The sequence below is a fragment of the Capricornis sumatraensis genome, chromosome 20 (genome assembly GCF_032405125.1).
Source record: "Capricornis sumatraensis isolate serow.1 chromosome 20, serow.2, whole genome shotgun sequence".
Classification (NCBI taxonomy): domain Eukaryota; kingdom Metazoa; phylum Chordata; class Mammalia; order Artiodactyla; family Bovidae; genus Capricornis; species Capricornis sumatraensis.
The window spans coordinates 49,641,345-49,664,574 of record NC_091088.1 but is presented as its reverse complement, the minus strand read 5'-3'; the positions used below and the strand labels follow the sequence as shown (position 1 = coordinate 49,664,574).

Genomic DNA, 23,230 nt, shown 5'->3' with positions numbered 1-23,230 from the left:
CCTGCCAGGAGATTTAAGAGACTCGAGTTTGATCGTGGGTTGGGAAGATGCCATGGAGTAGGAAATGGCAACCCGCTCCAGTATTCTTTCCTGGAAAATTCCATGGACAGAGAAGCCTGACAGGCTACAGTCCCTGGGGGTTTCAAAGGGTTGGACGCAACTGACCATGTGTACATACAGTACTCACTGCTGAGTTCCATGAGCACAGGGGTCTCACGGCCCTATTCCCTGCAGATTCCCAGTGTCTGGCTATACTGGGATTCAATAAATACCTCTAACATAAATGAACGAAAGTGGAAAAGCTGTAAGAACCCACCTCCTTCTGACTGGTGGCCTTCCTGCCCTCACTGACTGTCATCCCGTTCCCAGGCAGGTGCAAGCCGGCACACATTTTGCAAGCCCTGTATATTGCACGTGCCTGATGAGCAGACTTGGTTTAGCCCAGAAAATCCTTTAATTACTGCCGCTACTTCTGGCTGGGTTCTGGGAAGGAACTAATTCGAGCAGCAATCACTCAACCTGAAATATTATGAATGTAATTTCATTATTTGGTCTGCTCCGGTCGCAGGCAGGGGGTTACAATAACTGGTTTGCCGAGTTCCTGCTGGAATGGTAATTAATTTCTCACCCACTTCTGTGCTGACAACCTGCAGACAACTCCTGCCCTGGTGCCCAAGTCACTTGCCCCAGCCCGGGCCCTGATTGTGTGTGTCCCACGCTGCTTGTGGCAGGCGGGACTGTCAGTGTGCACAACGAGGAGTCAGCCCCCAACTTCAGTGGGAAACGGTCCCTATGTGAGCTGCGAGCCCAAGGCACACACACACGTACCTCGTGGTTGCACACATATACACTCCTTCACAGGACTGTGAACGAGAGTCAGACACGCACACCATTCGCAGAGGTCTCCGTCCTTCACCAGTCGATCTATGAACAAACCAGAATATGCCTGCAACTCACAGGAAAGAAGTGCACCCCACACATCAGCATGGCAGCATATGCAGGCTCCCCAGCTGGCCCTCCAACACTGTGCATCTCAGCTCTGAGTGGCAGTCAGTTGTTGCTGTTCAGTCGCTGAGTCATGTCCAACTCTTTGCGACCCCATAGCTGCAGCACACTAGGCTTCCCTGTCCTTCACTGTCTCCCGGAATTTGCTCAAATTCATGTGCGTTGAATCAGTGACGCCATACAACCATCATCTTCTGTCGCCCCCTTCTCTTCTTGCCCTCAATCTTTCCCAGCATCAGGGTCTTTTCCAATGTGTCGGGTCTTTGCATCCAAAGTATCGGAGCTTCAGCTTCAGCATCAGTCCTTCCAAGGAATAGTCAGGGTTGATTTCCTTTAAGATTGACTGGTTTGATCTGTGTCTTTGGGACCCAAACACCCAGGTTCTAGTTTAGGTACTATTAGTTCCCCGTTGTGTGAAAGTGAAATGTGAAGAGTGAAAGTGAAGTCGCTCAGTCGTGTCCGACTCTTTGCAACCCCATGGACTGTAGCCCATCAGGCTCCTCTGTCCATGAGATTTTCCAGGCAAGAATACTGGAGTGGGTTGCCATTTCCTTCTCCAGAGGATCTTCCCGACCCAGGGATTGAAGCCGGGTCTCCTGCATTGCAGGCAGACACTTTACCGTCTGAGCCACCAGGGAGGTCTCCTCTTTGTGTAACCTTGTGCAGCTGACTCTGCCTCTCTGGGCCTCAGTTTCCCTCACTGCTGTGAGGCTTCAGAGTAAGAATATTTATAAAGAAGGTCAGCTGCAGTGCCTGGCACCCAGCAGGCACCCAGCACTCATACCAACACACTGCTCACAGCACACTCCCAGGTGGCCCTCCCTGGATGCTACTGGGACACTCAGGTGCCACTCACAGCCCCTAGGCCACTGCCCCAGATGTGGAGCCACTCCCTGACCCTTGACTCCCTGACACTTCTGCAGATCAGTCACCTTCTGGGCGTCCCACCCCAGGTCCCATGCCTGAATGGTAAGGAGTGATCTGGTGGGGCCCCTAAGCTGGGTAGGGGCCCCTCGGGCTCCGGGAGGCCACCATTGATCAGCAGACACCTGGAAAAGCTCTGCCTGGGACTGGCTTAAAGGGAATCTTGCCAAGGCTGGAAAGAGTTAATGAGTTCCTTGTCCGGCAAGGAGACCTACCACCTCTCTGTCCTGGGGGTGATGATGGGGGTGGGTAGCACAAAGAAGGTGGGAAGGGGCAGGTCTCAGCCCCGAGGAGGTTGGGGCGGTGCACAGCCCCTCTCCTTCCAGCCCATCTGACCAACAGGAGGTGCCAAGTGTGACCAACTAACTCTGAAAACACTTTCTAAAATTTGAGCAGCCACTTATAAATCAGAAGAAATGACATAACTGCATGTTACAGATGTCTTGCTTCCTTGAAAGAATAAAAAGGAAGATCTGGCTACCCTGGGCCCACATCCCACACAGAACTCTTGGCTGGAGCTGAGCAGCAGCCCTGCCCAAGGAGCCAGGAGCCATCTGTCCCCCTTTCCCCTGAACGCCGCTCCCGGTGGTCTCCCTGGCAGCTCTGTGCCGGGACATATTCTGATGGGCCTGGTGACCCCACTCTATTTTTTACTGACATCCCCCCCTCGTCCCTTCCTCTTTCTTATCTCCCTCTGTCCCGGGCACACCCAGACCCTGAGGGCAAGGGGTGGAAAGCACTCCCAGATGCTTGTAGCCTTTGGGGAGTTGGGGTGGGGATCCCAGACTCTTTCCAGGCTACCTTTTCTTCCCAGGACCTATGCACATTGAGACATATGAGCAAAATGCGGTGAGGGGTTCACAGATCACTCCCTGGGTCCAACCCAGGTTGGGAACTGCCTGGACTGAGAGTCACTGGCTGGGGACTGGACCCTTGACCTGTTTTAAAGAAAGAAAAATAGCACTGAGTTGTGTCCGACTCTTGTGAGCCTATGGACTGTAGCCTGCCAGTCTTCTCTGTCCACAGGATTCTCCAGGCAAGAATACTGGAGTGGGTTGCCATTTTCTTCTCCAGGGGATCTTCCTGACCCAGGAATCAAACCCAGGTCTCCAGCATTGCAGGCAGATTCTTTACCAACTGAGCGACGCGGGACCTGCTTTGGGGCACCCAAGCTGGGGTGAGCGGGTAGCTTGTATGGGGCCAGCCTACCCTGTAGGTGGTCAGTCTTCAGCACTTCTGTGGAGGGCTGGGAAACGCTGTGGCCAGGCTGTAGGGCTCGGGGAGAGGCAGCCCCCAGTTTCCTGCCTGTACCCCAGACCAGGAGCATGGGAAGACCCCCCCCACACCCCGCCAGGGCTCCTCACCTCCCTGTTGGGAGCCAATCAGCTGTGCAGGGGCATCAGAGCAGCAGCTGTTGAGGGCAATGGAACCCATTTACGTTTGGCTGTTTTCCCCATATAAATGGAAAATTTTAAATGAGAGAATTGTCCACCAAGTTTTACCATGATCCAAGTTAAACCTGTAGGTTTCCCTGATGGGTCAGATGGTAAAGAATCCACTTGCAATGTGGGAGACCCAAGTTTGATCCCTGGGTCGGGAAGATCCCCTGGTGAAGGGAATGGAAACCTACTCCAGTATTCTTGCCTGGGAAATCCCATGGACAGAGGAACCTGGTGGGCTACGGTCCATGGGGCCTCAAAGAGTCGGACACGACTGAGCAACTAAACTTCCAAATTAAAACTGTAGAGCCCCAAATCCTGAGGGATAAGCTTTATAATGGAAACATCAGCAGATACATAACAATGAGCTTCTGACTCAGATGAGATCCACCTAAGTCCCCAGCTTCCTGCAAAGATTTTGGGAAGGACACCCATAGTGACCCTAAAGCCACATGAAAAGTGTCACCATAAATGGAAAGGCAGTTTATGTATACAGCCACCTGGCAGGCAGTTGGGGTTCAGGTGAGAGCCCCCACAGAGCCTGGCCAGAGGCACTCAGGTCTCGGCCCACACACAGAGCACCCCTGATGGGCCCGCTGCACCATGGACCCACAGAGGCTTCCAGAACCGTCCTCCAGCACTTCCGTTGTCATAACTACCACCATGACCTTTTCCAGGTTGGAAAAAAAACCCACAAGAACCACCCGGTGACATGGAGAAATGCGACAATCATAGCAACGGCCCTTGTCCTTGGATCAGGTTCCCGCACAGAACCACCTCTGTGCCGCCCACGTTAGCAGCCTAGGACTTCTGGAAGGTTAGTGGGGCCTGGATAAGCATGTGTTAGGACCTCACCGGGCCCTTCCCATGCTGGCAGCGAAAGTCACTGTGTCCCAAGCCCCTCTCCCCACACCCCCTCCCACCGCCCTGAGACTGCAGACCAAGTGGGGCTGAGCAGGGAAACAAGCCAGGCACGAGGCCACCCCTGGAGGCCTGTGCCTTGGGGATTGAGGTCTTGCCCTACCCTCCTGCTCTTCCTGGCAGAGCTCTCGGGCTGAGCTGGGGGTGGGGAGGGGTAGACTCTGATGTCAAGTCAAGTGACCCCACTGCCACTGAAGATGCCTGGTTGGTGAATGGGCACAAAGTGGGGGAGGTGTGGGGTGCATGGCCCACTGCTGCCTGCCCAGGTGAGCTCACTGCAGTGACCCAGACCAGGAGTACTTCTGGGCATCTCACACACAGATCTTGAGCCCCCCTCCTCCCTGCTGGGTCCCTCCTATTCATTCTGGGTGGGGCAGATGGGAAAGGGGTCAACCCACACCTGAGCCCCGCTCTGGGCCCACGGAGTAGTGACTCACGCTGCAGGGGAATAGAGCCTGATTCACCTCCCAGGTAGGGGCCTGGGGGCTGCGGAACAATCAGCTGCTGTGGAGACACAACCTGAAACCAGGGCTTCCGGGGGAGGCTTGAGCCTCGGAACCTCCAGTCCAGCTCAGGTCGCTCAGCCCTGTCCAGCTCCACCTGGACTGGGACACAAAGGGAGACCCAGTTTCCCAGCTGCACTGTAATTTCAGAAGGGGTCATTGTGTGGGCTGTATTAACCAAGAAGCCAGAGAAGCCCTGGGGTTTGGGCAGGGAGTCAGGCTGCCAAAGAAATCTGCTGCGTGTTGGCAAGAAATGCCCTTTGAGAAGATGGCAGAAAGACATCAGAAAATGTAAGAACTGCTGACCGTGCCATTAAGGAGTGGCAGCGGGCGAGGGCTGCAAAGTGAGCCTAGGAAGGGCTTTTCAAGCAGGCAGAGCTGGGTTTGAATCTGGGTTCTGCCACTCTGGCTGCGGGACTTTGGGCAACTGACCTCACCTCTCTGAATCTAAGTTCAGGACAATGATGCCTGTATCTCACTGGGTGAAGGGAGATAACGTAAAGGCACCCGAGACAGTGCCTGGCGCCAATAAATGATAACTATTACTAGGTTTCATGCACACCGAAGCTTAATTACATTGTCTCATTTAAAAAATTATCATCCTACACGAGTGTAGAGCTCTGTGGTTTTCAAAGCCATCTTTGTCCATTACTTCATTAGAGCCTCACAGTGATCCTGTATTCTATTTTTAGCATTTTACTTTAGTCCCTTTAAAACATAAGTCTTGCTCTTATTGGATACGATTGTCCCAATTTTCCGTTCCGCTCTCCTTCTTAATTTCCCCACCCCAAGGAACCTTTAGCATAATGATGCTGGGACCATCTTCTATTAATATCAATTTTCAGATTACAGTGATAAGATGTCTGTTTCCTAATTTAATTAGGTGATTCCTGTATTTAGTTCCTACACGCTCATTATTTTTCATTTAGTGTCTTCTAAATGCACCAAAGGAAAAGCAAGGCTCTGGCTGGTAGACCTCCAGGGTGTCTTCTGCAGTGGGGAGGGAGGGACCCCAGAAATGGGGCCACATCAGAGAGGCAGGTACCAGGGTGCTGGGGGCTGGGGCAGTGTCTCAGGAGAGGGGATGGGGGCAGAGAAAGTCCTACTGCAGAGGGGCTCAATGGTGGGCACCCCTGACGGAGGGCTAGGTCTCTTACAAAGCTCCCCTCAAAAGCAGACTTCAAAGAAGACTCTGAAACCGGCACCCGCAGGGCCCACCAGCCCCTCTGGGCTCCTATGCCAACACTTGAAGGCCATGTGATCTTCTTTTTAAAAAATTTATTTATTCGGCTGTGTTCAGTCTTAGTTTCAGCATGAGGGATCTTGGTTGCATCACGCAAGATCCTTTGTTACCGTACATGGACTCTCTAGTTGCCTCATCCGTGCTCTAGGGCACTCGGGCTCAGTGGCCGTGGCTCGGCCTCGGTGGCTCCATGGCATGTGAGATCACAGTTCCCTGACCAGGGACCGAACCACGTCCCCTGTATTGCAAGGCAGTCTTAACCACTGGACCACCAGCGAAGTCCCTTGAGGGCTATGTGTTCGGACGCATCCCCCTCCCTTTTCTGGCTCTCACTGTCTGATTGCCATGGAGGTCCCATGTCTGCCCCTTCGTCAGTACTATTCTCTGCACAACTCCAGGGGGCGCCCTTCACACCATAGTTTAAATCAACTCTATGCTGGAATCAGCACAGAGCACAGTGTGAGTGGTGCCCTAAAGTGTGCAGGCCCTGCCTCAATGCTCCCACTCCATCAAAGCGGGGCTCAGCCATCATGCCATGGGCTCTGGTCACCCCTGGTCCCCAACCCTCCAACTATCCACGCTAACCTGACCAGTTTTCTTCCCTCTGCCAGCACAGTGATAGCTGGGCTGATCCTGCTCATCATCTGAACTGTGGCGCCAGAAGGAACCCCCACTAAAGCCCCTCAAGTTGAGGAAAGGGGGACAGGAAGCCCCAGGGCCACGCTTGGAAGGAGTACTGCCACAAGCATCCTGGCCACAGTTCTGACTTTGAGAATCCACTGCGTTCTGTGTCACGAGGCAGACCCTCCAGAGAACTGAAAACTCAGTTGCTGCTGCTGCTGCTAAGTCGCTTCAGTCGTGTCTGACTCTGTGCGACCCCATAGACAGCAGCCCACCAGGCTTCCCCATCCCTGGGATTCTCCAGGCAACAACACTACCCAGCATTAATTTTTCTTTTGGCTTTGTGTGTATGCATGCTAAGTCACTTCAATTGTGTCTGACTCTGTGCAACCCTATGGACTGTAGCCTGCCAGGCTCCTCTGTCCATGGGATTCTCCAGGCAAGATTTCATTTCCTCCTGCGGGGGATCTTCCCGACCCAGGGACTGAACCCACGTCTCTGACGTCTCCTGATTGGCAGGCAGGTTCTTTACCACTAGTGCCATCTGGGAAGTTCTTATTTTTGGTTTTACCTAGCGTTAATTTTTCTTCGCTATGGTCAAAGAAAGGCAAGGCAAGGTATGGCGGGTGAGGCAGCCTTAGTGAATCCTGGGCAGCATTTGGTGAAGAGAGTTTGAACACACACGCTTGCAGGTGCATTGTTTAGAAACACCGAGTTCTGAGAGTCCCAGCCGTGCTGATTTTGCAATGATATATTGCCAGCTACTTAACAGGATGGATCACCGCAATTACATGTCACTTCTGATATTCACAGTCACAACAAGGAGGTGTCAGCTTCGCAAGGGTTGTAGGAAATATATATGATGTTCCGCAATGCCGTTAGGAAAGGATTTCAGGAGACAGACTCAAAAGGATTCCAATAAAACCCACCTGCCTGGGCAAAGCAGACGGCACCATGGAAACTGGAGGGGCTGGTTCCCCTGGCCAGGGAGGGAGTGTGGGCTTAGGCACCCGGGCTCCACAGGCTGCCCATCCTCTGGCAGTGGAGAGTGGGGAGGACAGCCAGCACACTTCTGGTTATTCCATCACCCTCACGTGACTTCCCTGGTGGCTCAGACGGTAAAGCGTCTGCTTGCAATGCAGGAGACCCAGGTTTGATCCCTGGGTTGGGAAGATCCCCTGGAGAAGGGAATGGCAACCCACTCCAGTACTCTTGCCTGGAAAATTCCATGGACGAAGAAACCTGGTAGGCTATACAGTACATGGGGTCACAAAGAGTCGGACACGACTGAGCGACTTCACTTTCTTTCCACATGGGTGAGCTGTTGAGAGCAACTCAGCAGTTACTCCTATGGCCTTTGGCTTGGTGGCATCTCAGGGTTAAAAGGGTCACACCCAAATAAAGGCAGTCACTGCAGGAACAAGACAAATCCTCTGAGATTGTTCTGTAGCCTTCAGAGTTGGCACGGGCAGTAACCATGGAACCAACAGTGAGAGCCACACTTTCTCTGGCCAACACAGCCCTGCTCCAGGGAACCAAAGAAGTTCTGTTGATTTCTGAGTCAATTCTGGCTCTGTCAGTTTCTATGAGATATAGGGCACCATTCTTAGCATCTGTCAATCCTAAAGGAAATCAACCCTGAATATTCATTGGAAGGACTGATGGTGAAGCTGAAGCTCCATACTTTGGCCCCCTGATGAGAAGAACTGACTCCTTGGGAAAGACCCTGATGCTGGGAAAGACTGAGGGTAGGAGGAGAAGGAGGCGACAGAGGATAGGATGGTTGGATGGCATCACTGACTCAATGGACATGAATTTGGGCAAACTCAGGGAGATAGTGAAGGAGGGAGAAGCCTGGTGTGCTGAAGTTCAAGGGGTTGCAAAGAGCTGGACATGACTGAGCGACTGAAAAGCAACAAACACTTAACATGCACTGGGGAGAGACACCCCGGGCTCTGAGTCTTGCCCAAGTCCACTTCACTGCTGCTGCTGAAGGTCAGCATCTTGTCACCTCTTGTGCCCTGGAGAAGGCAATCAAACAAGCCACAGCTCCCCTCCTCCAGGAAGCCCTCCTGATTCCTCCAGTCGGGACTTTGCCCTCAGGTGTGTGATAGCGAAGGAGTGAGTGTGTGACCCGTGTGAGAGGAGACGCAATGGAGGAGGAGTGGGGCAGGGAGGGAGCTTTCTGCTCCTCTCACCTGTTCCCGCGGTCTGTGAGTCTGCACCCCTGGGTGGAGGAGACGCAGGGCAACTCCACACACCCTGCCTAGCATCTCAGAGGCCATCTGCCCAAAACAGAACACGCGATCTCTACTCCCCTCCCCCAACCACTCCCCATCTGGAGTGTCTCCCTTGATGGGTGGCACCCCAACTCCCCTCTACCAATGCCAGAAACCCGGAGCCAGAGTCACCTTGAAACCCTGACAGCTGCCCTCCTCAGCTTCCCATCCATGTGGTCGCCAACTCTGCCCCAACCTTATGATGCCGCTGAACCACCCTCTCCTGCCCCTGCCTGCCTGCCCCAGGCCTCGCCCTCTCTTCTGTCCCCATTCCACCCCTCCCAGCCACTCTCTGCGTGCCTGAGGTCTCTTCCTCTGCTACTGTCCACAGTTCCATGACATGCAGTCACTGGAGTGGGCTCTCTGACGGCTGCTGCACCCTCAGAATCCCCAGGGCTCCCCGACTGAGCCTGCAGCAAAGGCTTGCGCCCCTGTAGCACTCCAAGGGCTCACGGGAACTGGGGCCTGCCTGAGCCTTCAGCCGTGAGTCTGGGTCCGTAGGTCTCACGCCAGCCCCTGATGCGCTGGGAGCTCTTCTTACGCATATTTTCTCACGTGTCCTTGATCCACACTCTGCTCTGGATCTGGACAGGTCGGACCGAGCGAGCATCACTGGTGTTGAGAAGGCAGGAGGTGCTGCAGGCAACAGTTGGCTCCCTACGGATGAATCCCAGCATGGCACGTAACCTCTCTTACCTCAGGAGTCTTGTCTGTCAAATGGTGTAATGGTATTTAACTCAAGGGGTTCCAAAGGTATTAAATGGGCACTAAATACATGTCAAATGTGTGTCTTAGTGCTGGGCACACAGTGAGCAACTGGAAGCATTAGCCCCCATCAGTGATGTATGTCTGTGTCCACTCTGTAAGTGGCCACCTGATACAAAGAGCTGACTCATTGGAAAAGACTCTGCTCCTGGGAAAGACTGAAGGCAAAAGGAGAAGCGGGCAGCAGAGGATGAGATGGTTGGATGGCTGGATCACTGACTCAGTGGACATGAATTTGAGCAAACTCCGAAAGACAGTGAAGGATAGGGAAACCTGGTGTGCTGCAGTCTCCATGGGGCGGCAAAGAGTCGTACAGGACTTAGTGACTGAACACACACACACACACACACACACACACACACACACATGGAAAGGGGGACTTCCCTGGTGGTCCAGTGGCTAAGACTCCACACTCCCAGGGAGCATGGGTTCCTAAGATCCTGCATGCTGGGTGGCACAGCCACAGGGGAAAATAAAACCACATAAAGGGCTTGGCACAAGAGCTGGCATGTGGTAAACTTTTGTTATTACTATTATTATTCCTGGGTGCCCTGGAAGTAACACCCTAGGGCTGGTTATGGGCTGAGTCATCAGAGACTGTCTGCACTCAGGGCATCATGGGCCAACCCTGTGGCTGCCTTCCTCCCTGAGCGTCCCAGCACTGGCCTCAGGCCCCAGCATCCCCCCACCCACAGTTCCACGGCTTTGGGAAAGCAAAGAGCCACTTCACTAAAACGTGGGGGTGGCCTGCTTTAACAAAAATCCACTCTACAAAAACCAAGCATTTAAGAAAATAATAATCCACTCTACAAAAACCAAGCATTAAAAAAAAAAAAATCTGTAGTGTGCTAGCAACAGAATCTGTATCGTAAGGTCACATTTTTGAAAACATATCAGCAAATAAGCCAATCCAGGCACTGTTCACTTTGGATTCACGGGTCACTAACAATATCTCACCTCATTCCATTAAAACAAAATCCATCCCACTTAAAAGAATGAAGAAGAAATGGTACAATTAGAAGATCACGGGGGAGGGAGTTGGGGGAGGGACGAAGCAGGAGGCTGGGGTTAGCGGATATAAGCTTTTATGTACAGAATGGATAAACACTGAGGTCCTACTGCATAGTACAGAGAACTATACTCAGCACCCTATGACAAACCGTAATGGAAAAGAACGAGAAAAAAAAGGAGGTATATGTGTGCATAACTGAATCATTTTGCTGTAAAGCAATAATCAATACAACATGGCAAATCAACTAAACTTCAATTTAAAAAATAAATTTAAAAAAGAACATTGAATTGTGCAGCCTTGATTGGATGGTCTAGGCCAGGGGGGCCCCAGCCTCTGGGCCACTGACCAGTACCAGTCAGTGGCCTGTTAGGAACCAGGCTGTAGAGCAGGTGAGCGGCGGGAGGCGGCGCAAAGCTTCATCTGTATTTACAGCTGCTTCTCATCACTTACATGACCGCCTGAGCTCCGCCTCCTGTCAGATCAGCGGGGCTTGAAGCGTCCCGAAACCATCGCCATGCCCTGGTCTGTGGAAAAATTGTCTTCTATGAAACTGGTCACTGATGCCACTGAGCAGGCAGAGTGCCTGCATGCTTAGTCACTCAGTTGGGTCGCTCTTTGCGACCCCACGGACTGTAGCCCGCCAGGCTCCTCTGTCCATGGAACTTTCCAGGAAAGGATACTGGAGTGGGGTGCCATTTCCTACTCCAGGGGATCTTCCCGACCCAGGGATCGAACTCGCCTCTCTTGCATTAGCAGGCGAATTCTTTACCATTGAGCCACTTAGGAAGCCACAGGGTCAGTGGCTAACCAGTAGCTCAAAGCTGGGCAGATGTACTCCTCCCCAGAGAAGAACACAGGATCACATATGAATTTTTGCCAAAAAAGGGAAAACAAACCTATATCTGATCAACTGCTAAATTTACGTAATTTACAGGGAGTACAAGGGGCAGAAGGCTATGTTGTTCTATACCAAACAGGCACGATCAGCAAAAATCCCAACTGTGGGAAACTTACAGAACCTGTGACCCGGTTTCCTCCAATAAATAGCAAGAGGGAAGTAAAGGCATGCAGGACATCTCAGAGACTGAGAGGCTTAAACGACTCGCCCACCAGTTGTAACACGTGAGCCTTATCCGGATACTGACAAGACAAATTGGAAATAAAGGTGTTTGTCACATTTGTGGGATGACTAGAAATGCGGACACTGGACATTTGATGAGATTAAACAATTGTTGAATGTTAAAAGAAAGAATTCTTATCTTTTCAACTAAGAAATACATTGAAATATTTATGGCTTTATGGCTTTATGGTTATGCAGGGAAGCAAGGGGGGGAATAAATTAGGACTGACATAAACACACTGCTATACATAAAATAGATAACTAATAAGGACCTCCTGTGTAGCACAGGGAACCCTACTCAATACTCTGTAATGACCTACATGGGAAAAGAACCTAAGAAAGAGTGGATGTAGGCATATGTATGACTGATTTACTTTGCTGTACAGCAGAAACTGACGCAACACTGTAAATCAACTATACTTCAATAAAAAAATTTTTATAAGAAATATTTAGGGGACGTCCCTGGTGGTACAATGGATAAGAACCCCCCTGCCAATGGAGGGGACACGGGTGGGATCCCTGGTCCAGATGATTCCACATGCTGTGGAGCAACCAAACCTGTGAGCCACAACTACGGAGCCTGTGCTCTAGGGCCTGAGAGTCAAAACCACTGAAGCCCGTGCTCCTAGGACACATCCTCCGCAACAAGAGAAGCCACAGCATAACAAGTGCTCACACCATGAGCGGAAAAAGCCTGCAAACAGCCACAAAGACCTAGTGCAGCCACACTAAACCAGGACACTTTTTTAAAAAGAAATATTTATGACTGAACTGACTGGCCCTAGTATATATGCTCTGAAAAGAGACAAGTGTATGGGCCTGTGGATGGGGCGCCGTTGAGGCTGTCGGGTGCCCGGGATGTGGGGTTCACTGTACTATTCTAATCTACTTCTCTGTGTGTCCCAAGCTCTCCATAATACAAAGTTCTGCTTTGTATTAAAGCCTGTATATAAAGACGGGCCACTCATAACACACACGTGGAGAGTGCCCTCTGCACCTGCAGGGCCAGCATGATGGGATGTGTTATTCCCAGTTCTGGTCGGCTCTCTTCCACTGTGGGAAGGGGCAGGAGTAGTCTCCTGGGTCAAGACGTGAGTTTCCGGAGGCCTCAGGGCCTGGCAATATTGGAGATATGAAAAACAGTAGGATAGGTAGATTCTCTGATACCCAAGAACACCTAATCTTAGAATGAAGGCAGGTGAACCGGCAGTGATTTATGTTCCAAAAGGTTTGATCTAAAATATAGCAAACATTTTGGAAAATAGCGCTTGGTTTACAGAAGTTGGCAATCCCACAGGGTTGCATCTAATGCACGAAGCAGGTGAGATTTGCTGACTGGTCTCTGAAAAGTTCAGGTGCTTTTAAGAGCTGGTAGCTGCATGGGAGAAATCTGAAGGACACGCCAACCCCAAGGGAGCACAAACAGCTAATGGCTCTGTCCGCCTTTCCAAGCTTGTTTCTGCATCTTCACCTGACCACCCTCCCCCTCCCATCTTGGCGAATGCCACCAACAGCGGGTCCCAGACTGCATTCCCAGGAAAGTTTCTGCTGCTGGAAAAAACCCCAGAAGAGCCCGTGGGGAATGTCCTCTGTAGATGCCCCCACCGCCTTGCCCAATCTGGATGGCAGGGCAGCCTCTCACGTCTACATCTCCCAGGGCTGAAATTCTGGCTTGTCCAGGACTCTTGGGGCCAAACCACCCATCCAGCTGGATACATACACTTTGTAAGCACTGGTTTCCAACAGATAAATGTAATCAAGGTTTATGTGCGCAGAGAAGACAACAGGATGGGATTGTTTCACTTGAAAGATCAGAAGAAAATTGTAACTAATGTTGTGGAAAATTACTTTGATATTGCTTTCTTGGTACCGAATCACAATTAGGCTGCCGTGAGAAGTACAGGGGAAGAATAAATGAACAGTAACAAATCAACACAAACAGCCTGTGTCAGGAATACTTTGCTCAGGGAAAGTAACGTAAGCATTACTTAAAGTTTTACGACTGTGTTTGAGGTGATTTACGTAGAACGTACAGGTGCTACATCCAGGTGGTCCGGCTCCATTTACAGCCAGAAAAAGGGAGCTCAAAACCCAAGCATGCTCCTCACCTGGGTCTGCCAGGTCCTCGACATCCCCGGCTGCAGGGGGAGGCTGGCCTCAGCTTCCTGCCATCCCGCCTGCCAGTCTACCCATCCCAGAAACCCTCACTGTCCGCTGGGCCCCCACTCCACCAGTGATCGAGGTAATCCGCACGTGTGCACCAGGGTAGCTGTGCACATGCCAGCCGGCGAGGACAGGAATCCGTGACACAAGAGGCAAGGTCTTTGTGCTGTCAGCTGCTGGAGCACGGCAGGGCACGTGTCGAGGTCACCAGGCAGCGACCCCACTCAGGACTATCACACCGGTTCCCAGAAGACACCATGGGTGGGCACCCGGCCCCAGTGGACACCACAGACACGCTCGAGCCTTCTCTCCCAGGCTGGTCCCACAGAAAGCAGACAGAGGACATGAGAACCCTCTGCCCATGTGTGCCCCAACCGCGCGCGCACACACCAAGATGTGCAGAGGACACACGGCGCCGTGATCCCCAAGCCATGTCCGAGAGGCCTTTTTTGGGAGCTTGCTCCAGCTCATATAACACACAACTGTGGAGAGCAACTCTGAGTGCTCTGGGGGGACGCGGCCCGTGGAGCTAGGTGCTACTCACAGAGTCGCTGGCCACACTGGGGCCCACGTGAAGCTGCAAAGTCTCCACAGAGGGACCGGCTCAGTCACGGGTCTCTGCTTCCGCAACTGGGAAGCAGCCAGACCCATCTTCGACAGCCACCTCCATGGAGGGTCCAGCCCAAGCGTGAGTCAGCACCAGTGACTCACCACCGGCCCCAGGGGGTCCGCCCAACGCTGGACTGCTTCCGGCTGAAGCTCAGGGATGAAAGAAACGACTCACCAGCCTCTCCCGCCAGGGCCTCCAATAGCAGCTGCCAGGCCCAGCTCTGGCCTCCTGCTCCTTCCGCCTTTCCACGTGGCACCTATGGGCCCCCAGGCTGAGTTCAGCATGGATGCAGGCTGCCCCGAGCATGTGAGCCGTGGCGGGCCCTGTGCCCTCCCCACTCAGGGCCAGGGACCCCCTAACACTGTGTCCTGCACTCCTGGGCTGTGGGCTGTAGGCAGGGATGGTGCGGGGGAATGCCTCTGCCTAACTCTCCAGCCTCCACGCCCCTTTTCTTCTGTCTGTGTCTGGGAGCCCAGGGGTGTCCAGCCATCAAGGACCCTCCCCTAACAAGGCCTCTGGGACCTCTGTTGTAAACACAGGTGCTTGGCCTGGCAACTGTGCTTTCCCCTCACATGGTGCCAATGATTCCTGGCTTTGGTCCCACGCTGGCGGCCCTCCAGGTCGGCTATGCTCTCTGGGGCTCGGCCACGTCCCAGTCAGAGGGGCCTTGCCTGAGTGTCCCTCTCTACCTTCTGTCCACCATGAGGCTTCAGGACCATCCTTCCTGCTCTCCCCTCACTGCCATCCCCACCTCTGCGAGTCCAGTGGGCTGGGAGGCAGCAGGTGGGGAGGCCATCAGGAGGCTCTTCAGCATTTACAAAGCCGGGAGACACTGAGGCACCCCGACTTTCTTGCCCAGGCTGGAGAGGCTGAATTCGAGAGGTCCCCAGCTCTGGGCAGAGAATCAGAGTCCCATCGGGGAGGCCTGGGCTCAGGGAGAAGTCACTTGTCCTCTGATATCCCAGACCATGTGGGAGAGGACCCGAGAGGTGGTGGTTCCCTGAAATCTGAGTTTCACCAGAGGCAGCGACCAGATGAGAGAGGGGCAGACTGGCCATTCTTCCCAAGAGCAGTGCACGGGCCAGAGGTCAGAGGCCAGAACCACATGGTTGGTGGCCTTACCGCAGATACAGTGCCCCCACACTGCGGCTGGTGAGTGGAACCTCTGCCTTGGCCCCGGGGCAGCGAGAAGGCCTGCAACTCGGGCGGGAGAGCCGGGTCAAGCAGGCGGCAGGGCCGAGTGCAAGGGCTCACCTGGCGCTGGGTGGGGGGCGAGCTCCGTGGGGTCCTGCAGGCTGATGAAGAGAAGGAGTCCTGCAGCTCCGAACAGCAGGATGGACGAGAACATGCAAGCCAGTCGCATCGTTCCTGCTCGCGGGGACATCCGGGGCTCGCTCGGGGGTCACCTCTCGGGTGCGGGAGGTGCGTTCTTCCCTCATTGTCCACACCGGGCGTCCATCAGGCCAGGTCTACGGAGCAGTGGGGGAGAAAGAGGGCCCATCACTGAGGCCCAGGGCCCCGGTCACTGCTCGTGACCAAGCGGAATCCCTGGACCCCTCCACCCTTACGTGCGTCCCTTTGACCTTCTGAAGCCCAAGGATGTGAAGCCGGGTCACCACCTGGGGCTGAGACACCAGCCTCCTGCCAGGGTCTCCTGTATCTGAACCTTTAGAAAAGCCACGGAGAGAGATACTCCCCAGCTCCCACCCAGGAGGGGGACCCTGGTGTGGACCCCATCACCCACAGCCAGGGGACAGCAGCCACCCCCTGCCCTGTTCAGGCAGGAATCCAGGTCCCTGTGGCTCACAATAGGCCCAGTAGAAGTTCTTGGGCCTGTCTCTGCCTTGGCTCCCGTCTTCAGGATGCTGGGGACAAGGGTCTCCATAGAACCAGAAGCTTTGAGAAGGGGCCTTTCAGGCCCAGAGATGTCAGGGACTGACTGACTTGCCACTGTATCAGCCAGAGCTGTCCCTGCCCCCGACAGACGGAAGGATGATCTGGTGGAATCATAGCCCTGCTGGCTAGTCACACCGACAGGGGCTGAAGTTCCAGCCAGATCATGGTCATCTGAGCTCTGGAAGCGGTCTGGAGCTGAGATGGGTGGCCAGACCCAGATCTAACAGATCCCAGGCTCAGAGGCTGTGTCCCTGCAGATGGACACCTGTTGATCCGGCCACTGCAGACCCAGGCCAGGCCCATGTTGCTTGCCCCCACCTTCATTCCCCTTGAAGTAGAAGAGACGCCTGCCAAATATCCCGATACCAACTAGTGACATCAGTTGGGTCAAGCTGTGGGTCAAGACGGGGGCACCCTGGGACTTCCCTGGTGGCCCAGTGGTTAGGATTTCGAGTTTCCACAGCAGGGGGAATGGGTCCGACCCCTGGTTGGGAGAACTAGGATCCTGTATGCCATGTGGCGTGGCCGAAAGAAAGAGATGACAGCCCCCAAGGCCATCTGCCTAAAGGGAAGATGTAAGTTCCTGCAGTGGGGGGTGGGGCGGGGTGTGGTGGGTGGTTCGAGCAGGCTATCACTTGTTCCCCTTATTTTCACCCGACCCTACCCACTTGGATTCAGGGACATTACCCTTTTTCCACCTAAGGAGCCCTTTGGGAACTTGTCCCTGCCTGGCACAGGGCAGTGCCCGAGGAAGACTGAGGCCAGGTGGGCAGTCCCCAGTAACCCCTGAGACTCAGCAGGGTGCTGATCAGGCCCCAGACCAGTGTGCCACTCAGCACAAGGATGAGCCCTGCCTGGAGTCTCCTTGCCTTGACATTCTGAACAGGGAACCCATCTCTGACCTGGCACCCAGGTGCTGGGGGAGGAAAGCCCAGCTTTTGTCCCTCTGTATCCAACCTGAAGATGGGGCATGAGGCAGGAAGTGATAATCAGAGAAACCCCACCCTCCCCTGCCCAAACACACATCCCCAAGGACTAGACAGTTCTCAGCAAGGCTCTGAGGCTGAGAGTTAAATTGCAGGTTTGGGTTTCTCCCCTCCGCAGTCTCTGTAATTATTTTTTCACTCAGTTAACTTTAATTAACCTGCCCCAGGCCTCCATGCTAGGGAACGCGCCTGAATGCCAGGCTCTCTGGGCTGTGCGAACAGGAGTTTCCCACGACATCCCAGCTTTCATGTTTCGGAGGCAGTGCTGACTGGGCACTGTTTGCCTCTAGCATTGGCTCTGGGGTTCCAGATGGCCCTGACCTCCTTGCAACAGCCCCTCCCATACCCCCCCACCACCTCGCTGCAGAGAAAGGTGGCTGCTTCCTGCCAAAAACAGGGATACCCTGCCTCCAGCTTGCAGTGGGTTAAAATGGGCAGCAACATGTCCCCAAAGGCTCAGACCCTGAAGCCCCTCAGGGTCTGTGGTGTCCTTCTCCATGGTGGCCCAAGATGGGACCATCCTGGGGACCTGGCTCATCATTCTGAAAAGACGCAGGTGCAGGGGTGCAGGCCCCAGGCTCCAGGGAAGGACAAAGCCCACAGCATGCCTGATGGCGGGAGGTCTCCCAGGACCTCAGTGATGACAGGCCCTCCGTGCGGGACCCACAGGTTGAACCTATACGCAAGGCCATGGCTATAAGGACACCCAGCTTATGCTGGCCAAGGTGTTGACATACTGCCTGCAGACATACCAGCCTTCAGAGTCACGAGGTCAGGGAACCAATCTGATCTAGGGTGAACCCCCAAATTAGGACATTTCTCAAGGAGGGGAGAAGAAAGAAGAGAGGAAGAGGGGAAGAAAGGATGGCAAGTCGATGGCCAGCAGACACAGTGGCCTGGTAAGGCAGCTAATAACGTGTTGCCCAATCCTGACTCTCTATTTGATGAGAAAAAGGGACTCAGAGGCACGTGCGATCATTATCGCATTGTTTGCATGGTGGCAGGCACTGTGGAAGTGGCTGGAGAAGAGCTGGTCAGCCTCCTCTTCTTTCTAATCTGTCACACGGTCACCGTTCAAGCCAGTACAGATCTCCCGCCTCCTCCAGCCACGACCTGTTCTCACTTGTTTCCGAAGCAGCCCAAACCAAGCCCACCAACTGGAGCCAGGCTTCCAGAAGCCCATGTGGCTGGAGCCAGGCTGAAGACCACATCCCTGACCCCAGAACCTGCACTTTCATGGTGGCAGGAGCCTCAACCATTCAAGCATCTCAGTTTAGAGACTCTCTCCCAAGAGAATACAAGCACACTCTCTCTACACCCAGGGAAACTGGTGTTAGAGACATGCATGGCTTCCCCTGCCCAGACTTAGCTTCTAGGCCTCAGACCCCAGCATCCACCCCTTCATTGGGCCTTTCTCCCAGGGTTGGCTCTCACTGGAGACCATCTGATTAGCTAACTCCCTGCTTCGTGCAAACAGGAATCAAAGGTTAGCCTGCCTCCTCAACTGGGGGAATGGTTTGCAGCCTGACTGAGTCTTCAAGGCCCCAGGAGGGAAAGAACGACATCACAGAATCTGTCGGAAACTCCTTCCTTTAAAGAGAGGTAGGTGAGAGATCACCAACAGACCACGAGACACTCCAGACGGTGGGCACATCTGATCCCCTGTAGTCCCCATGAGAGTCCCTGTCTTCAAAGTCACATGTTATTTTCAAGGCCACAGGAAGATGATATTCAAAGGCTGTCTCCCTCTCCTGCGAGTTGAGCTGCTGCCTGGGGAGGGTCACGACAGTCAAGGCTGGGGGTGGGCTGCCCTGGACCCCGCAAACACATTCACAAGCCCCCACTCCCAGTGGAATGGGTATAGGCTCAGCATGCACTGCATCACACTCCGATGACAAGTGAAGAACCCTCTCCTACTTCCCTTCTAAGATCAGCAGACAAGAAGAAAATTCAAATGATGGAGTGGAAGGGGGAGGGGTGAGGCAAGAAAAATAAATAGCCCATTGAGATTTCATAAGGTTCTGCCCTCCTCACAGTTCCTAGCGCTCCCGGTGGCTTCTCTCCCTGAGGCCCCGAATGGCGTCACCAATTTTTACAGGAAGAAAGAGAAATCCAATTAATCTTGTAAACACCTCCTGGGACACAGGGCAGGGCCAAGGATTTCTCCTATTTCCTTATTTATCTGATTTAAAATTTTGTCTCTAGAAAATTCACTCCAGGGCACAAGCAAGGACTTGGGAATTCAGCCAAAACGCACGCACCTCCAGTGGCGAAGGGCCGGCAGGCAGACAGACGGACAGCTCCAAGGACAGTTGGCTGCAGATGCTCCAAGGCCTGGATACTCCCCCCAGTCACCCAGAGGACCCCCTCAGGCTGTGGAGACCCACCCTTGTGCCCCACTGGAGGCAGGAGGAGGCGTCCAGCCTCGCGTTGGTGGGTGCACCCAGTGGGTGTGTGGGCCCCGGGCCTGGGAAAGTTCTCTGTCCAGCCGCTTCCTCCTCGAACCGGCAGGAGTGAACAATGACGTCCCTCCTGGCTGAGGGCTCCAAGAGAAGCTGCTCATCGGGAGAGAGGCTGCTATGGCAACTTGAGGAGAACAGAGCCAGACATTGCCGTCACCTTGAATCCAGCACCGAGCATTCCGCTATGGCAGCAGAGGGGGCCACGCTTCCAGCTCTGCCCACACCAAGGCTGGCGCTGGGGCTGACCCACTGGCTTCCTTCCTCAGCCTCCTGGCCTCGGTAACTCATTTGCTCCTTGCTGAAACAAAGCACACAGCCCAGTCCCCTGAGAACACCACCTCCATCTGTTTTGTCAGAGTTCTTCCCTGTGTTCGGCTCCTGCTTAGTTCTGAGATGGGGTTCTTCTAGATTTCAGCTCATTAAAATCCTGCAGCTAATTAAAACTGCTCTAACGGCAGCGGCGATGGCAGCCGCAAACTCTGGGACGAGTCCCTCCAGTTTTTATGCACAGGCATAAAGTTGCAATGCTCTGCGAGGATGACGGATGGCTGCAAGGGCTCAAGACTCTGAGGCGGGGGTGGGGGGAGGGGGGGCGCTGCAGACTCCCGCCTCACGGCTGACACGGCAGAGCGCTGACCTGGGTCCTGAAATGGGCAGGGCCCAGCCTCAGCACATCCGGGCAGGCATGACTGCACCCCATTCCTGGGGGAAGCATTTTATTTGATAATCACCCCCTTGTTACAAAGCAAGGATTCCCTCCAATCTCCCACGCTGTCTGCAGGGAGAGAGAAAGGCGACCCTGAGGCGAAGGCCGAGGTACAAATCAGGTTCAAACAGCCCCAAACCTTGTCCCCACGGCCCCACTAGGAACACCACAGCCCAGCTCATACAAAAAGGATGAAGGGAAGCCATGGCAGGAGGGTCCCGAGAGCCTGGCCAAGATGTCACAGGCTGCAGGTCCCTCTTTGCTATTAGGAATAGACCAAACTATGGGTATCATCTCTGCACAGAACTTATATTTTTAGGGTACTTTATTACCCTAAATAAAGGACAGGGTATGGAAAAATAATCCTACAGGTAAAAAAACTAATTCCCTCCCCACCAGCTTGCAGGCAGTATCCTCAATCTTGTGAGTGCGGGTATTTCAGTTACAGCCCTCCCTCCACTATGTGGAGAGCATTCTCATGCCTGTTTTGGACTCTTCGTACATCTTTGTATTCCCAGCACTTAGCACAGTGCCTGGCACAGGTGATCAATAACCTTTGCCACATGTTGAATGAGTGTGAGTTAATAGAGGTGATTGGACCATCTGGAGAGAGGCACTTCATGAACCTGGAATTTTAAAAAGGTTATTTCTGTTTCAGGGAGCTGAGGGTCTGTTTTGATCAGGTCTGAGCTGGAATCAGGTTCAACGAGTAGTTCAATCCTATGACTAAAGAAGAGACAAGGAACTGAGCTCCACCAGGAAACCCGACAGAAACTGACAGCTCCCAAACACCCTAGGCACACTCACCACCAGGATGCCATTTTTGTATCTTCACGTTTGATAGGGCAGATTTCAAAACATGGGGCTTGAAGACTAATATATTTGTAGAGGTAAATGATGACTCTATTTCTACGAGTATATTAGAACACACAACACAAACAAATATATGTCATTTAGATCCTATAAAATGGATGATTCTCAAACCTTTAAAATACAGTATGATGCTAGGGAACTCCCAAACAAAAGTGTAGTTTGCACTGGTCAGTCGGTTCAGTCGCTCAGTTGTGTCCAACTCTTTGCGACCCCATGGACTGTAGCACACCAGGTTTCACTGTCCGTCACCAGCTCCTGGAGCTTGCTCAGACTCATGCTCATGAATTGTTGATGCCATCCAGCCATTTCTTTCTCTGTTTCACCCTTCTCCTCCTGTTTTCAATCTTTCCCAGCATCAGGATCTTTTCTAAGGAGTCAGTTCTTTGCATCAGGTGGCCAAAGTATTGTAGTTTCAGCTTCAGCTTCAGTCCTTCCAATGAATATTCAGGACTGATTTCCTTTATGACTGACTGGTTTGATCTCCTTTCAGTCCAAAGGACTCTCAAAAGCCTTCTCCAACAATACAGTTCAAAAGCATCAATCCTTCAGTGCTCAGCTTTCTTTACGGTCCAACTCTCACATCCATACATGACTACTGGAAAAACCATAGCTTTGACTAGATGGGCCTTTGTCAACAAAGTAATGTCTCTGCTGTTTAATATGCTGTCTAGGTTGGTCATAGCTTTTCTTCCAAGGAGCAAGTGTCTTTTAGTTTCACAGCTGCAGTCACCATCTGCAGTGATTTGGGAGGCGCCCCCCCAAAAACTAAAGTTTCTCACTGTTTCCATTATTTCTCCATCTATCTGCCATGAAGCAATGGGACCAGAAATCACAATCTTATTTTTCTGAATGTTGAGTTTTAAGCCAGCTTTTTCCCTCTCTTCTTTCATCAAGAGGCTCTTTAGTTCCTCTTCACTTTCTGCCATAAGGGTGGTGTCATCTGCTTATCTGAGGTTATTGATATTTCTTCCAGCAATCTTGATTTCAGCTTGTGCATTTTGAGTGATGTATGCTGCATATAAGTTAAATAAGCATTGTGACAATATACAGCCTTGATGGACTCCTTTCCATATTTGGAACTTAGTCATTGTTCCATGTCTGGTTCTAACTGTTGCTTCTTGACCTGCATACAGATTTCTCAGGAGGCAGGTCTAGTGGTCTGGTATTCCCATCTCTTTCAGATTTTCCAGTTTGTTTTGATCCACACAGTCAAGAGCTTTGGCATAGTCAGTAAAGCAGAAGTAGATGTTTTTCTGTAATTCTCTTGCTTTTCCTATGATCTAACACATGTTGACAATTTGATCTCTGGTTCCTCTGTCTTTTCTAAATCCATCTTGAACATCTGGAAGTTCTCGGTTCACGTACTATTGAAACCTAGCTTGGAGAATTTTGAGCATTACTTTACTATGTGTGAGATGAGTGTAATTGTGCGGTAGTTTGAACATTCTTTGGCACTGTCTTTCTTTGGAATGAATTTGGAATGAAATTTCTCTGGAATGAAAACTGACCTTTTCCAGTCCTGTGGCCGCTACTGAGGTTTCCAAATTTGCTGGCATATTGAGTGCAGTACTTTCACAGCATCATCTTTTAGGACTTGAAATAGATCAGCTGGAATTCCATCATCTCCACTAGCTTTGTTCATAGTAATGCTTCCTAAGGCCACTTGACTTTGCATTGCAGGATGTCTGGCTTAGGTGAGTGC

At 52.6% G+C, this 23,230-nt stretch overlaps 1 protein-coding gene across 1 annotated transcript in view; it reads right to left on the bottom strand.

The window, feature by feature from the left end:
• The window catches only part of CHST8 (carbohydrate sulfotransferase 8), a 72,881-nt gene extending 56,892 nt beyond the window's left edge, over positions 1–15,989 (bottom strand). The window contains exon 1 of the mRNA XM_068993338.1: positions 15,860–15,989. Within this exon, the coding sequence (XP_068849439.1) occupies positions 15,860–15,989 (130 nt within the window). The remainder of the gene's footprint in view (positions 1–15,859) is intronic.
• Positions 15,990–23,230: the final 7,241 nt, after the last annotated feature.